Source organism: Podarcis pityusensis (assembly GCF_964106645.2).
Source record: "Podarcis pityusensis genome assembly, chromosome: 10".
Taxonomy (NCBI): Eukaryota; Metazoa; Chordata; class Lepidosauria; order Squamata; family Lacertidae; genus Podarcis; species Podarcis pityusensis.
The window spans coordinates 619,044-636,432 of record NC_138035.1 but is presented as its reverse complement, the minus strand read 5'-3'; the positions used below and the strand labels follow the sequence as shown (position 1 = coordinate 636,432).

Here is a 17,389-nt window from a genome sequence, read left to right as displayed (position 1 = left end):
TCCCCTCCCCCAAAGACTTCCCTCAGCTCAGCTTCTAATTTTCAGCACAGGTTCTAATAAGTGTCCACCAACCATGAGGCAGAATTTCATTAGTGCCCCACAAGTTTCCTGAGCTTTAAGTTTTGCAGCCTCCAGGTGCCCCTTCCAGAAAAGTGTCTCAGTGAAAGGGACTCCCAGGGTTCTGAAGGAGTGTATTGAACCAGGTTATTCATTGCTCCAAACTTTGGACTTCTCTCTGTCTGCTGGGAGAGGCTGACCTGCCCCTTCTGCAGGGCAACTTCCTTCCCTCTGCTCCAGTATGAGGGCAGCACACATAGCTCAAAGCCCCCTCTTAAATCCCGTCAACTATAAAAAAAGGAACCACTATCAAATACTTGACAAACTACCAGTGTGGTGTAGTGGTTAAGAGCGGTGGACTCGTAATCTGGGGAACCGGGTTTGATTCCCTGCTCCTCCACATGCAGCTGCTGGGTGACCTTGGGCCAGTCACACTTCTCTGAAGTCTCACAGTCTCACCTCACAGAGTGTTTGTTGTGGGGGAGGAAGAAAAAGGAGAATGTTAGCCACTTTGAGACTCCCTAGGGTAGTGATCAAGCGGGATATCAAATCCAAACTCTTCATCTTAAAAAGCAGAGACATCACCTTGCCAACAAAGGTCCGTATAGCTAAAGCTCTGGTTTTCCCAGTAGTGATGTATGGAAGGGAGAGCTGGACCATAAAGAAGGCCGATCGCCGAAGAATTGATGCTTTTGAATTCTGGTGCTGGAGGAGACTCTTGAGAGTCCCATGAACTGCAAGAAGATCAAACCTCTCCATTCTTACGGAAATCAGCCCTGAGTGCTCACTGGAAGGACAGATCCTGAAGCTGAGGCTCCAAGACTTTGGCCACCTCAGGAGAAGAGAAGACTCCCTGGAAAAGACCCTGATGTTGGGAAAGATGGAGGGCACAAGGAGAAGGGGACGACAGAGGACGAGATGGTGGGACAGTGTTCTCGAAGCTACCAGCATGAGTTGGACCAAACTCTGGGAGGCAGTGGAAGACGGGAGTGCCTGGCGTGCTCAGGTCCAGGGGGTCACGAAGAGGCGGACACGACTAAACAACAACAACATCATCATGTACTTTAAAAATCAGCACCTAGACTGTTTCAGTAAATGCCTGGGGGCCTAAAACAGATGTGAATGAGCAGCGCAAATCAGAGCGCATTGTGTGTGTGCAACTTGCAAGAGGGCAGAGGGACAGAATCTCTGCTTCACGCCCCTCTCTGCTCTCCTCCTCCTCCTCTCATAGAATCATAGAATCATAGAGTTGGAAGAGACCACAAGGGCCATCGAGTCCAACCCCCTGCCAAGCAGGAAACACCATCAGAGCACTCCTGACGTATGGTTGTCAAGCCTCTGCTCTCTTCGACTTCCCACATTAATGGGGGAAAGGCTACAGGTCCACCTCATAGGGATGTTGTAAAGACAGCAGAGTTGGTTTTTATGAAGCACTTTGAACTTTCTGAGTGTCCTCTAGTTTATCTCCCCATGTTGAGCCCCCACAGCCTTTGCTCAGAGGGGCTCTGGCCCTGCCCACCCATCCCTGGGCCACCTTCCCGTTTCATTCAAGGTGCACGGCTAGGAGATGGATCTTCCGCCAAACTCCCCTTTATTCCTGTTGCCACCACAGAGGACTCTTCAACACTTCACCCCAAACATAACAGAGGAGGAAGTGTGCATCGATTCATTAAACTGATTTATTTTAAAAATAGACATAAACATGTGGTTTCAAATGTTCTCATTTCTTTTCTTTTTCTTTTGAAACTTTACTACAGCTGCAACAACGGGGATTATAATGCTGTTTCTCTACTGCAGGTCTAACCAACCCTGCTCCACAATTGCCACCACTGTCCCATTCCATTCCACCCTCCAATGGTGGCAGCCAACCATCTTGGCTGCAAGTCCCAGAAGACGGGCTCTCTCCTTAGAGACCTTTTCCACCTAGCCTGGGAGGGCAGAGCCAGGATTGACTCCAGCTGCAAAAGCTGAGGCTGCTGAACAGACTCTTGAATTTGGGGGTTTGGGGGGGGTGTTGGTGTTGGTGTTTTGTTTTTATATTTTAGATCTTGTGATTTACGTGGAAATTGATCAGTTCAATTGCTCAATCCCAGCATTCCAAACTACCCCTATCACCATCTAGCATTTCCTAAAATTTACTCTTCTACTGTAATTACCATTATTATATTAATGTCATTGATACATGCGTATAAAACTTTAAATACAAACACCAAGACATTGCACTGAAACTTTCGGGAAATGCGCATGCATGCACTTTCCAAGAGTCTCATTCGAGAGCCAGTGGGGTGCAGTGCTTAAGAGTTTTGGACTAGGAACTGGGAGACCTGGGTTCAAATCTCCACTCAGTCACTGGGTGATGGCTTCACAGCCCACTGTGAAAAAAAGAAAGTTTTTCCCCATTCAGAGAACTGAGAGGGTTTCTTCCCAAAAGCATTTCTTTGGTGGGTAGTCGAATGGGAGCTGTGACTGAAGCTCTCTCCACACTCCAAGAGTGGCAATGACTTCTCCACTGTGTGGATTCTGTCATGGGCATCCTCGTTCTCAATTTCCAAATCATCACCACCTGCAATGAAGAAATGGATTAGAGCTGCAGGAAGAAATGGAGTGCCACTGTATTGAATATTGATCACTAACCCTTGTGATAGAGGAAGAATTCCATGCATCAACACTGCTGACCACACACTAGAGGTGGTCAGTGTTAGAAACAGAGATAGGACAGCTAGAACATAAAGACGACCTTAAACCTAGGTTATGGGCTCAAAAATGGAATGTCCATATGCACTCTCTTATGACAAAAATACAAAGCTGAAAAGGAATGAAGAGCAGCTAAAATAATATGTTCATTTTTCACATGGTCTAGTCCTTCCCCTGCCCACCCCCCTGATTTTTTAAGAAGGTCTTGTCACGGGACAGACAGGCAAGGCGAGAACAGAGAGAGAAGTTTTGAGGAAAGGGAGGGATTGCTCTATTACAAGGGGGTGCTGTATGTGCCGAGGGAAGAACTGCGGGCCAAAATTCTTAGACAGCATCACGGCAGCCCGACTGCAGGGCATTTTGGTCAGAACAAGACTATGTACTTAGTTACCAAGGAATTCTGGTTGCCCAAAATAGAGGAGGAGGTAGAGGAGTACGTTAAAGGCTGCAAAGTCTACCAGAGGGCAAAAGGGGAAAGGACAGCACCTGCCGGGTTGTTGCAACCCTTACCCACCCCTAACAAACCATGGGAAGTGATAGCCATGGATTTTATTACTGACCTACCAGCATCACACACACAAAAACCCGGTCATTTTGGTAGTAGTAGATGTGCTAAGCAAAACAGCTCTTTTTGTACCTTGCACTAAAATACAGTGGTACCTCGGGTTAAAAATTTAATTCGTTCTGGAGGTCTGTTCTTAGCCTGAAACTGTTCTTTTTTTTCCCCCCATACATTTTTATTGAAATTGTACAAAAAGAAAAGGAGAAAATAGTAACAATAAAAATGCGTATAGACACTCAAAATCCAACATAAATATATCTTTTGTTACATCAATATATAGAGTATATATATGTGTACTTTATTTACATAAATTATTGTTTCCCTTCCCCCAACTATACAAAAAAAGAAAAAAAAGAAAAAAAACAACTAACAAAATATTCCTAACAAACCATGATATATTAGGCTCTCTCAAGCCTAGGACTCCCCTCCACCCTTTTGGTAAGTATCAAATATGTTCCATAATCACGTGCTTAATTTTTGAACATCAAATTAGTCGCTGATAAATTTTTCCTAACCCCGCCAGTTCGCTTTATAAATTTGTTCCTATATAATTCCAATATTTACTCCAATTTTTCTGAAATTTCTGTTCATCTTGATCTCGAATTTTGCCTGTTAACCTATCAAGCTCGGCATAGTTTATCATTTTGGCCTGCCAATCACTTAAACTGGGTATGTTTTCCACTTTCCAGTTTTTTGCCAACATAATTCTTGCTGCAGTGGTGGCGTAAAGAAATATGGTCTTATCTTCTTTTTTAATTTCTTTACCCGTCAGTCCCAACAAAAAGGCTTCAGGTCTTTTGGGAAAGGTGTATTTGAATATTTTTTTAAGCTCATTATATATTAATTCCCAAAAGCCTTTCACCTTATTACACCGCCACCACATATGATAGAGGTCTCCCTCCACTTCACCACATTTCCAGCATTTATTATTCTGTAACCTATACATTTTGGCCAGTTTCACCGGTGTATGGTACCATCTGTATAACATCTTCCAGATGTTCTCTCTCAATGCCATACAGGCCGTGAATTTTATAGTGCTATTCCACAGTTCCGACCACCTTTCAAAATCAATATTATAGCCAAAGTCGATTGCCCATTTAATCATTGCCTCTTTCACCTCCTCATCTTTTGTCTGCCACTCCAATAACATCTCATATATTCTAGACAATGTTTTGTTCTTACTTTCTATAACCTCTGCGTTAAACTTTGACTTTTTGTCTTCAAAGCCTAAACTCTTTTTATCTTCTTTTAACAAATCGTGCACTTGATGATATTGCAACCAACCAGTGAGTAGGCTTTTTATCTCTTCGTAGGGTCTAAGTTTGGGCCCTTGATCTGTTTTTCTTAGGAGTTCTTCATATGTGGCATTATTCCCTTCCAAATTTAGTTTCCTAACCGTTAGAACCTCTATTGGTGAGATCCACCAGGGAGTCCTCCTTTCAAGGAGATTTTTATTTCTCTCCCAAACCTGGTAGATTGGTCCCCTAAAAATATGGTTTAGGAAGTTCCTGTGAACCTTCACCTTCCCATACCACAGGTACGCGTGCCACCCATACCTATTGTCGAAGCCTTCCAAATCCAATATATCTCTGTTCTCCAGTTTTATCCAATCTTTTATCCAAAGTAGGCACGCTGCTTCATAGTATAGGCTCAAATCTGGAAGAGAAAAGCCCCCTTTTTCTTTTTTGTCTATTAATATTTTCATTTTTATCCGTGGTCTTTTCCCCTGCCAGATGTATTTCGCTAGGGCTCTCTGCCACTCTTTACACTGTTTTAGACCTTTAAGTATAGGGATAGTTTGAAACAGGAATAGCATTCTGGGCAAAATGTTCATTTTTACTACTGCTATCCTCCCCAAAAAGGAGAGTTTCAACCTTCCCCAGATTTCCATGTCTTTCTTTATATTCTTCCAGGTGGCCTCATAATTATCCTTGTATAGGTTTAAATTTTTAGCCGTAATCCAAATTCCTAAATATTTCACTTTCTTAACTGCCGTGATTTCTACCCTCTGTTCTAGATCTGTCGTTTCCTCCTTAGTTAGGTTTAATCAACATTTTAGTTTTAGTTTTATTTACCTTAAGTCCTGCCACCGCTCCAAATTCTTCAATTATTTGTAAAGCTTCTTATACACTATGCTTTGGGTCTTCTAGGGTTAATACGATGTCATCTGCAAAAGCTTTTATTTTGAATTCCCTCTTTCCTACCCTGACCCCTTTGACTTCTGTAGCCTCCCTCAATCTTTCATTAAGTATTTCCAATACTGATATAAATAATAAAGGAGACAGGGGGCAGCCTTGTCTCGTTCCTTTATATATGCTAAAATAATCTGTTGTGGTATTGTTTATTACCAATTTTGCCTTTTGTTCCTTATATATTGCTTCTATGCCTCTCCTGAATTTTTCTCCCATTCCCATTCCTTCCAGACTTCTCTTTAGGAAGTCCCACGAAATGTTATCAAATGCCTTTTCGGCGTCTACAAATACTAAGGCCGCCTGTCTGTCTATTTTCATATCCAAATATTCAATAATATTTGTGATGGGACGATGAGCTGCTTGTGCGTAAAATCCAAGTCCCTCAGAGTTTGGTCAAGTTTGCAAACCTCTGTCTGTAACGGAGCCCCTTAAACATGGCTCCGTCAGTCGCTTGCAGATTCTGACAGTGGTTGCTTTCGGAATCGCTTCCAACATAAAAGCTCCTTAACGGAAACACGTCTTCTGGACTCTCTGCGTGACAGTTTCCGGCGAGGAGTGGGTGTCCCTACAGGAGGTCCTGAAACCTCCCCACTGTTTTCGCTGGAAGTGTCTCGGAGCCATCCCTCCTGCTCACTTTCCCTCAGCTCAGCTCTTCTCCCCCTACTGGTTCCCTCTTCAGCTGCTGAGTCTCTCCCAACCTGTGTGAGCCCTTCCACCTCCCTTCCTTCCGATGGCAGTTCCCTGACATCCACCTCCCCTCCAGGGCCCCCTTCACCCCCTCCCGCCCCCTCCTCTATGGGCGGTGAGGAGGCAAAACCCCGGAAGGAACTTCCTTCACCTTCCGATGTCTCGAACACTTCTCTCCACCTGTTGCGGTTCCTGGTCTCGAAGTACTCCTCCTCAGAGTCCATGTCCCCTTCCCCTTCCGAATCCGTGAATCCTTCCAACTCCTCCTCCTCATCGGTGGTCCCAAAGTATTCCCTCCGGAACCTCTCCACAGGCTGAGGTTTCCTTGGGAACCTTTGATGGAACGTTTCTATCAATACCTCGTCATTGATATCTTCTGCCATTACCCAAGTGTTTTCTGACTCCGGTTCTCCTTCCCACGCTACCAAATACTCCACCTGATCCCCCTTCCACCTGGCGTCAAGGATTTCTGCCACATGGCTGCTGCATTCCCTTTCTTCTATGATCGGTCCCCGAGTGGACATCCCTTCTCGTCCCCCCTCATACGGTGACAGTAACGACCTGTGAAATATTGGGTGCAGTTTCATGTGGTTGGGTAACCGGAGCCTGAAAGCCACTGGGTTGACTTGTTGAATGACCTCAAAGGGACCCAACCTCCTGGGTCTTAATTTCTTACAACCTCCTTTGAACGGCAACCCTTGGGTTGACAGCCACACCCGATCTCCCACCCTTATGGTTTCACCTTCCCTTCGGTTCTTGTCTGCCTGCCTCTTGTATTCTTCCTTCGCCCTTTCTAAGTTGAGTTGGAGCTGACGATGGATTGCTTCCATTTCTTCTACAAAATGCTCGGCTGCCGGGACGCTCCATCTCTCCCCTCCTCCCCCTGGGAATGCCCTGGGATGACACCCATAATTAGCCAAGAAGGGGCTCATCCCTGTGGACACATTCTCTGCATTGTTGTAGGCAAATTCCGCCAGCGCCAACCTCTCTACCCAGTCATTCTCTCTGTCATTGACATAACACCTCAGGTATTGCTGGAGGACACCGTTTGCTCTTTCCGCCTGCCCGTTGGTTTCAGGGTGCCGGGCAGTCAAAAAGTTGACCTCCACCTGCAGTAAGCTCATGAGCTTCCTCCAGAACCTGGAAGTAAATTGTTTTCCCCTGTCTGAGACCACCCTCAATGGCATGCCGTGCAACCTAAAAATGTGTTCTACAAATAACTTCGCTGTCTCTTCCGCCGTGACTGCATGCGAACAGGCTACAAAGTGGCACATCTTTGTTAGTAGGTCTACCACCACCATGATGGCTGTTTTCCCCTTGGACTTCGGCAGATCAGTCATAAAATCTATCGACACTGCCTCCCAAGGTCGTTCTGGGGTTGGTAAGGGTTCTAATAGCCCCGCCGGTGCCCGCCTCTCCCCTTTGGCTCGCTGGCATTGCTCGCACCCTCTTACATACTCCCGTACATCTTCCCTCACCTTAGGCCACCAAAATTCCCTGGTGACCAACCACATGGTTTTGTGTTGTCCAAAATGCCCCGCCGTGGGGCTGTCGTGCAACTGCTTGAGTACCCTCCCCCTTAAGTCTCCTTCGGGGATATACAGTGCCCCTTTGTAATACAACGCTCCATTTCTTTCCTCAAAACCCCCTGGTTCCTCTCCCTCACCCCTAAGACCTCTGAGCTTATTCTGGGCATATTCATCATTCTCTGTTTCCTCTACCAGTTCTCTTTGCCCCACCAATGCCGCCCCACACACCCAGCGGTCCTCTGGGATGACATGTCTCTCTTCGGGTCCCCCCTCCCCTTCCAAATATTCAGGTTTGCGTGAGAGAGCGTCCGCCCTAACATTTTCTGGACCTGGCACATAACAAATTTCAAAGTGAAATTTGGAGAACTCCTGGGCCCATCGCACTTGCCGTTGGTTGAGCACTCGTGCCGTTCTCCGATACTCTAAGTTCTTGTGGTCCGTGCACACTTGCACCTTATGTTGTGCCCCAATTAATAAATGCCTCCATCTCCTGAACGCTTCATGAATGGCAAGTAGTTCTCGGTCATACACCGTGTAGTTCCTCTCAGATTTGTTCAGCTTTCGCGAAAAAAAGGCACACGGTCTCCACTCTGACTCCTCCTTCCCAGGCTGCAGAAGCACCGCCCCCACAGCCCGGTCTGATGCATCCGTCTCCACTCGCATCGGTTTTTGTAAATCCACATGCAGGAGCTGTTCTTCCAAAGCGAACGCCCTTTTCAGTTCCTCAAAAGCTCGCTCCGCCTCCGCCGTCCAAACGAATTTCCTCTTACTGCTGAGACAGTCCGTAATGGGAGCCGTCAAGTGGGCAAAATTTCTGATGAACTTCCGATAGAAGTTTCCAAATCCAAGGAATCTTTGCACATCCTTCCTTGTTTTCGGTGTTTTCCATTCCAGTACCGCTTGGACCTTGCCAGGATCCATGGCCAATCCCTTGTCCGACAAGCAGTACCCCAGGAATTCCACCTCCTTGGCATGAAACTGACACTTCTCTAGCTTCACCCACAGCTGATTGGCTTGCAGTCTGCCCAACACTTCCCTGACGTCTTTTACATGCTGCTCCTCAGTCTCTGAATATACTAACACGTCAACTAAGAAGGCCACACAATTCTTGTAAAGCAAAGGCCCCAGGACGTGGTTCATAAACGATTGAAAGCACGCGGAGCCTGCTTGTAGGCCGAAGGGCATAACTAAATATTCAAATGCCCCCAAAGGGGTGAACATGGTGGTTTTCCATTCATCCCCCTTCCTTATTCGTATCAGGTTGTACGCCCCCCTCAGGTCCAGTTTAGTAAAAATCTTTCCCTTCCTGACCCTTGTCAAAATGTCATCAATTCTGGGCATCGGGAAAGTCACTGGTTCTGACACTGCATTTAAGGCCCTGAAGTCCACTACAAGCCTGGGTTTGTCCGTGTTTTTTTTGTCCACAAAAAACACTGGGCTGCCCCCCACCGCCCTGGACTCTCTGATGAACCCTCTCTTCAGGTTCTTGTCAATGAACTCCCTTAGCTCCTGCATCTCTCTGTCTGACATGGCGTACAGCTTGCCTACAGGGAGCTGTGCCCCAGGGAGTAAATTGATTTGACAGTCAAAGGGCCTATGTGGGGGTAGTTTGTCTGCCTCCCTCTCGCTGAAGACGTTGCTCAGGTCGGCGTATTGTTGGGGAACCTTCCCCTTCTCCGTTACTTCCGTCCCTGCTAGAGTGGCTCTGGCCCCTCCTTGAGCCTCCCGCTCTTTGCAGTGTTCTAGACAATGTGCTGACCCAAAGGAGACCACTCTCTGATGCCAGCCCATTAGCGGATCATGTAACGCTAGCCAGCTCATCCCCAAAATAATGGGAGCTCCTCCCAAGGTAGCCACATTAAACGCTATTAGCTCAGTGTGTCTTGCTACCCTCATTATCATTGGGACTGTCTGCTGGCTGACTTCTCCTCCCAGCAGCTCCCTTCCATCGATCGTGGTCACCTGCCAAAGGTTACTTAAAGGGATAGTCTGTATCTGGTGCTCAGCAGCAAACTCCTTACTCATGAAATTGCAGGAGCTGCCTGAGTCCAATAGCGCCTTTATCTTTAGTGGGTGTCCGTTAGGCAGCTCTAGTAACACCTCTATCACTAGGGCGGGTTTAGGAGGTTCCGGCGTGGGCACTTTCACTACTCTTTGGCCTGGCTGCTGTGCCCCGACGGTGGCAGCCAGGCGTTGGCTTTTACTTGCTCCGGTACCTTTTCCTCCCTCTCCCCAACAGCTCCCGCCATTCCTTGCCATTCCTTTCTTTGGGGGCAGACTCTGGCAAAATGACCTGGCTGTTGGCAGAGATAACATTTCTTGGCGCCCTTTCCCTCCTTCTTCCGCTCTTCACTGGGCTTTGAAACTGCGCGCGCGCGCGCTGTTCCAATTTCCATCGGCTCTCCCGGTGGGAACGGTGGCTCTGGAATCTCTGGAATGCGAAGCTCCCTCCAACGTTCCCCCTTCCCTTCCCACCTCTCCAAGGCTCTCGCCTCTTGGCGCGCTCCTATGGTCAGCGCTGATTTGGTTAGCTGGTCCATAGACTCCGCCCTGGGCGCCCGGGAAAGTTCGTCTTTCACAGCCGAAGAAAGCCCTTCTTCAAAGAGCATTTGAATGGGTTCCGCCGATAGATCCCACCCCAATTTATGGATCAACATGGTAAACTCAGTCCAGTACTCACGCACAGATCGGCTCCCCTGTTTGCACGCCATTAACTGTCTGCGTACCACTCCCTGCTCAATATCGCTGGAAAACATCAAATCCATTGCACGAAAAAACTTCCTCGTATCCTTCAGGATGTCATTATTCGTTGCCATCAGGGGCCTCACCCAGTCTTTCACCCCCTTTTCGAGATGCCCAATCACAAAAGCCACCAGCGATTCCTCGTCGGGAAAGTCATCAAACTGCAGATTAAGGGCATATTGCATCTCTGTCCTAAAGGCATGATAGTCCTTGGCCTCCCCCCCAAACTTCTGCACCAATCCTGGCAACTTTCTGGCGAGCGGGGTGGTTTTCCCCTTCTCTGCATCTTGAGCCCTCCTCTCCTCGAGCCTCGCCGTCTGCAGCGCTAGCTGGACCTCCAACGCCCGGTACCTTTCCTCCAGGCTTGGACCCGCTCCAGCTCCTGCTTCTCCGGTTCCGGCTGGGTTGCTCATGATGCCTTCTCCTGCACAAACTGCTCACAGAGACTGTCGGAATGCTGTGATGGGACGATGAGCTGCTTGTGCGTAAAATCCAAGTCCCTCAGAGTTTGGTCAAGTTTGCAAACCTCTGTCTGTAACGGAGCCCCTTAAACATGGCTCTGTCAGTCGCTTGCAGATTCCGACAGTGGTTGCTTTCGGAATCGCTTCCAACATAAAAGCTCCTTAACGGAAACACGTCTTCTGGACTCTCTGCGTGACAGTTTCCGGCGAGGAGTGGGTGTCCCTACAGGAGGTCCTGAAACCTCCCCACTGTTTTCGCTGGAAGTGTCTCGGAGCCATCCCTCCTGCTCACTTTCCCTCAGCTCAGCTCTTCTCCCCCTACTGGTTCCCTCTTCAGCTGCTGAGTCTCTCCCAACCTGTGTGAGCCCTTCCACCTCCCTTCCTTCCGATGGCAGTTCCCTGACAATATTTATCAAATTTCTAACATTTTCCCTTAGTTGTCTCCCTGGAAGGAAGCCTGTTTGGTCTTTATGTATTTTATTGTTTAATACCTTTTTTAGTCTTTCTGCCATTACATCTGCGAATAGTTTATAATCATTATTTAATAATGAAATTGGCCTATAGTTCTTCGCTTCTAGGGTGTCTACATCTTTTTTCGGGATCAACGTAATATATGCTTCCTTCCAGGTATTGGGAATCCTTCCTTCTTTTAATATGTTATTCATCACCTCACCTAGCACTGGGGATAATTGGTTACTTAGTATTTTATAGTATTTGGCCGGAAGGCCATCCGGCCCCGGCGCTTTCCCAATTTTCATCTTTCTTATAGCTTTCTCTATCTCCTCTTGTGTAATTGTCTGATCCAATATCTTTTTCTTCTTTTAAAATTGGTTTCAGGTGATATTTTTGCAAGAAGCTATCTATTTCTTGTTCTGTTTCTTTTCCTCTTTTATATAAATCCTTATAATATTTTTGGAATATCCTTTTTATTTCTTTTGGTTCTTCCACAGTCCTTTCTCCTTCTCTTATCTTACAGATAGTACTTTGTTTCCTCCTTTCTCTTATTTGCCACGCCAAATATTTGCCTATCTTATTTGCTGACTCAAAGTTCTTCTGATTCATCATTTTAATTTTCCATTCTATCTCTTGATTAATTATTGTAGAAAATTTGGCTTGTAATATCTTTAAATTCTGTTTTGCGGTCTCCTCACTAGGGTTATTAATTAGTTTTCTTTCATTTTCCATAATCTGTGTTAGGACCTGTTCTTTCTTTAACTCTTTTTCTTTCCTTAATTGACTATTTTTCTGAATCAAGAACCCCCTCATCACTGCTTTTCCTGCGTCCCATACCGTCTCTATATCAGTTTCCCCATTTAGGTTCCACTTAAAGTAATCTTCTATAGTTTCTATAGCCTTGTTTACAATCTTCTGGTCGTTAAATAAAAATTCATTCATTCTCCATCTACCTGTTTTGAAATCTTTACCCTTTAATTCCATGAAGACCGCATTATGATCAGAGATGGTTCGTGGAAGAATCTCAGACTTAGATACGTTCTGTGTCAATTCCTTCGATATCCAGATATTATCTATTCTCCCCCAGCTCTGGTTTGGATTTGAAAAAAAAGTATATTGTTTTATCGTGGGGTTTTTAAATCTCCGTGCGTCAATTAATCCCAGGTTATTTACCATATCAAAGAAGGATCGGGGTAGTTTACCTTGATTCTTTTCTTGGGTTTTTGTTAACTTGTCTAAGTTTGGGGAAACCACCCCGTTAAAATCTCCCATCAATATCATTTTTTGGTCCATCCACTCCATCAATTTATTATCTAATTCTGAGTAGAAAGCTGACTTTTTATCATTTGGTGCATATATTCCATGAAACACCATCTGGACTACAATCAGTCTCCCTTGCTCATCTTTATACAGTAATTGTGGGTTGAATTTTTCCTTTATATATATAACCACCCCTCTTTTTTTAACCTTATCTGATGTTACAAAATCCATTCCTAATTTCTTATTCTTCAATACCCTCTTGTGTTTATTTATTACATGAGTCTCTTGTAGGCAAATTAGGTCGCAGTTCTTTTTTAATAATATATGTGCAATCTGGTTCCTTTTGTTTTTATTGTTCAGCCCATTCACATTCCAGTTTAATATTTTTAAGGTCATCTGTTAAGTAGTTTTGACTTCTCAAATCTAAATAAAATCTACTGTCCCTTGTCTTCTGCTTCTTCCCTTTCTTCTACTGAGCTCTCCCCTCTTTCTTCTTCTTCGCTCCCTTCACCCTCACCCTCCTCCCCTTGCTGCTCCTCTACCTCTCCCCCCCCATCTTTCCCAAGTCCTTCTCATATCTCCTTGCAAATTTTTGCAGTTCTAGGATAGTAGACAGTTTGAACCTTTTTTCCTTAAAATAAAATGAAATACCTTCCGGAAACTCCCATCTGTACAATATCCCATTTTTCTTCAGTTGATTTGTTAGTTTTTTATAAGGCTCTCTCCTTCGAAGAAATCTCGAAGGAATCTCTTTTAAAATAATAATTAAGTTTCCCTCAATATATAGTCTTTTGATGAAGTTCTGTTTCAGTATTTCATTTCTTATCTCCAACGAGTTAAACATGGCTATTACATCTCCTGGCAATTTTTTTTCTTTGGCTTTAGCCGATTTTGTTCTTATTCGGAAAATATTTACCAAGTAGTGGTTTATCTCTTCTTCCTTCCTGTCTAACCAAATTGCCAATTCTTTCACCACTTTAACCCTAATATTCTCATTTACCTTTTCCGGTATTCCTCTAAATTTCAGATTGGCTTGGTTTTGTCTCATCTGTGTCATAGCCATGTTATCCAACAACTCTTCCTGTATCTTTCCTAATTCCTTAACTTCTACTCCAATCCTGTCCACTTCCTTCTTACTATCTTTCGTATCTTTTTGCACCCTTTTCATTGAATCCTCGAGGACCTTAGCTCTTACCGATAAGTCCTTAACCTTTCCTGTCAATTCCCCCACCACCCCCTCCAATTTCTTATCTAAAGTATTTTGTACTTCTATTAGTTTTCTTTCAATATATTGTTCGTTGTTTTTAAATTCTTTTCTTATCTCTGCCATCAAGCTATCATAGTCTCTGATTTCTCTCGCATCTTTCCCCTCTTCTTGTCTTGATGACCTCCTTTCCGCTGAAGTTGCCAGTCCCTTTTTCGATCCGTTTGTCATCTTGTATACTTGACGCTGATTCTCTTTTAACTCCAAGAAGATTGATTAGACAGATAGCATACAGTCTATGTCCACAATTTACCTCTACTTGTTCAATAAAGTGCAGGGAGTGGCGTTAGAATAGAACTGCAACTAAATGGTGGCACGTGCTTTAGAATACAACTGCAACTAGGTGATAACCCGTGCTTTAGTCTTTGAAATCTTGGGGGTGGGTATATAGTGAGGACCTCAAGCCACAAAGGCAAAAGGAAGCGTTCAAACAAAACAACAGGATCCTGCAGAGACGTGTTCTTTTTGAGCTGGAAGCTGGGCTCAATCCTCCCAATCTTCCCTTATTCAGAAGTTTAGTATATCTCTTTAAATCATAAAGGTGGAGAACAAAGGCGTTACTCAATTTGAAACAAGGACACTGTGAAGCGGGATAATGAAGCTAAGTCCCGAGCTACTTGTTTCCTCCCCTGCCTCTTCAAACAAAGCGGTCACGTAGGAGTTTTCAAGCAGAGATTTTCCTTGCACAGTCTCTATCCTTTGCCCCTGCATAGTTAATAATAAGACTTAACAAGAAAGCCTGGGCTCCTTTCGCCAAATAAACCGCTCCCCTCCTACACGCCACACTGAGAAAGTTTGTAGCCCACTAAGAGCGATTAAGAACAAAAGGTTGTCTGTGAAACCCCCCAGCCTGTTATAACACTCTCCGTCCCAGTGTGGTAGGAAAGTTCCTTCCCTTTTTCTCTTTAGTCCATCAAGAAATCTCGCTGTTACATTACCTCCGACTCCTTATACTTCGTGTCTGAGGTCTCTCCTCCACTCTCACTTAGCGGCGAAGTTCCAACTCTTTTCTTCTCTGCCAGCCCTCTGTTGTACTCTCTTTTCCCCTTACCGCCGGTGGTGAATTCTTCCTCCTTTCGTCTTATCTCTGGTCTCTGCTGGGTTCTTATCTTAAAATTTCTTTAGTCTTAGCTCCTTTATTTCTCGATATTTTCCAATTGTTTCCCACTGCTTCTCCGCAGTGACTAGCAGCTATTTCCCAGCTTTTCCGCTGTTGTTGGAGGTCCGCCGCTTTCCCTCGGAGCCTGAGGCTTCACAATATGGAGTCTGTTGCTTCCCCTTCACACTGCGGCTCCAGCCCTGTTAAACGCCGGCAACACGGGTGAGCACACGCAGCCACGCTGGGTACCTCGTCCCACAGGATATTCCACCTGTGGTTTCGGGGTTCACGGAGCCTTCGTGACCCCTCTAGAACTCCGTATTGTTCGAGACCCCCCCGGGAGGGTTGCCTCGCGCTCCTTCCCGCGGCCGCGGCGTCCCGGAAGTCAGCCTGAAACTGTTCTTAACCGGAAGCACCACTTTAGCTAATGGGGCCTCCTGCTGCCGCCACACGTTTTCTGTTCTCATCCTGAAATAAAGTTCTTAACCTGAGGTAATATTTCTGGGTTAGTGGAGTCTGTAACCTGAAGCGTATGTAACCTGAAGCATATGTAACCGGAGGTACCACTGTACCTTCCGCTCAAGTAACAGCAAGGTTGTTTGTAGACATTGTTTTCAGGTCGCACGACATGCCTTCAAGGCTGGTCGCAGATCGTGGAAGTCAGTTTACTTAGTGTTTTTAGAGGATGTTGATGGAGTTGTTACAGGTAGAAATAAGTTTCACCTCAGCTAGACATCCTCAGACAAATGGACAGGCAGAGAGGGCAAACGCTACCTTGCAACAACATGTGACATGCTATGTGAACTACCAGCAAAGGTAGAAAAATTGAGCCTGGCAGAGTTCGCATACGCAATGCACACACCCACAGGTATATCACCACTTGTAGGTTTCAGATCCTCAGAAGACAACAAAGGCGAGACAGATGGGGAGGCTTAGTGGGGGGTGATGTCCCGGGACAGACAGGGAACGCCCTTGGGTCAAGGGAAGGGGGAGTATCAGAGCAGGGACAGTCAGACGGGGAAAACAGGGAAATGGTGGACAAAGTAGGGGAGGAGAAGGCGGAGAGCAGTCAAGCGGTGTCAGGGCTCTGCGATGCTGGAGAGCCCTGCCACCAACCAGGGAGTTCAGGAACAGAAGGGGAAGCGGTGCCTTCGGCACAGGTGAGGAGAAAGTTAAAACCCAGGGATCAAAAACATCTCGTGAGATTCCCACGTCTGCTGTGTTGGAGAAGGAGCCGAAGGAAGCTACTCCCCGAATCTGACTCGTCGGATTCCGATGCATGATTTTGAACTGTAGCTCTTTGTACATATGTAAATAAAGAACTGTAAATATCTCTCTGAGTGAGCAGAGGGTGTTTATTGCGAAGAGCAGACACCACCTTGACAGGTCTCTCCTTTGGCCTGCAGAGAGTAGCTGGAAGTGGGGAGGCAGAAAAAGGTCCTCTTTTCCTTCCACTCCGCAGTTTTAATCTGAAATCTTAGGTGCAGTACTGCACACAGAGCTCAGAAACTGCTCGTGTCTATGAAATTCCCTGTCGCAAAATGTGCCTGTGGGAGTTTCAGACACTGGAGGTGGTGGATGATTTTGTCTCCCTAGGAGGTTCTACCATAACCAACAACCTCTTCATCGATGCTGACCTGGACAAGTGTATTGGCAAGGCAAATGTGTTACTAACTCTTCAATGCCAAGAGGAAGGTCTATCAGGATTGTGTGTTGAGCAAGCGGTTTGTGAAGTGAATTGTGGACAATTACAACCATCAGAAACAACCCCTCAATGCCTTCCACATGCTCCATGTCAGGAAGATTTTGGGCAATACAAGGCAGGACAGTGTCAACAAAGATGTGTTCTCCTGACCTCAAATTCCCAGCATGTTCCCACTCCATTCTCAGCAATGTCTATGTTGGCTTGATCATGTCCAAGGTCAAAACAGTTGATAGCCCTCCATTTAAGGTGAGTTTGGGGGGTATTAGAATCCCAGGTGCTGCAAGTGGCCCTGTAGAACTCCATCAAAATCAGGGAGGCTTATCACAGAGAGATATGTGTGGAATTTCCAAAGAGAGGTTATGATCCACAAGGGAGCCTTACTGAGAGAGGCCACGATCCCACGATTCTCCTCCATGACTTCCTTATGCAGAGCTCTCTGGTCAGGATCCAGCAACGCCCATTCCTCATCTGTGAAATGAACAGCAACATCTTCAAAGCACACTGGACCCTAAGAGAGAAATGAAGAGGTCCTTTTTAGACAGCACTAAGGTGGTCTGCTACACATTGCTGTTTCTTTCTGCTCATTAAAAGGGGGGAGGAGAAGGTGGGGAAACCCCATTGTGCAACTGATGCGACAAGATAGGTGATTCCTGGGAACTATTTTTGAGGCTTGGTGAACTGCTT

The 17,389-nt window shown here is 45.8% G+C and overlaps 2 protein-coding genes across 4 annotated transcripts in view; one reads left to right on the top strand and one right to left on the bottom strand.

Annotated features, from left to right (window-relative positions):
- LOC308486233 (uncharacterized protein) overlaps positions 1-17,389 on the top strand; it is a 123,319-nt gene that overhangs the window by 25,389 nt on the left and 80,541 nt on the right. The gene's annotated exons all lie outside the window — the stretch shown is intronic.
- The window catches only part of LOC308486270 (uncharacterized protein), a 230,383-nt gene that overhangs the window by 165,538 nt on the left and 47,456 nt on the right, over positions 1-17,389 (bottom strand). For all 3 annotated transcript variants that reach the window (XM_081022885.1, XM_081022884.1, XM_081022886.1), the window contains exon 5: positions 17,087-17,213. In XM_081022885.1, coding sequence (XP_080879011.1) covers positions 17,087-17,213 — 127 coding nt within the window. The remainder of the gene's footprint in view (positions 1-17,086; positions 17,214-17,389) is intronic.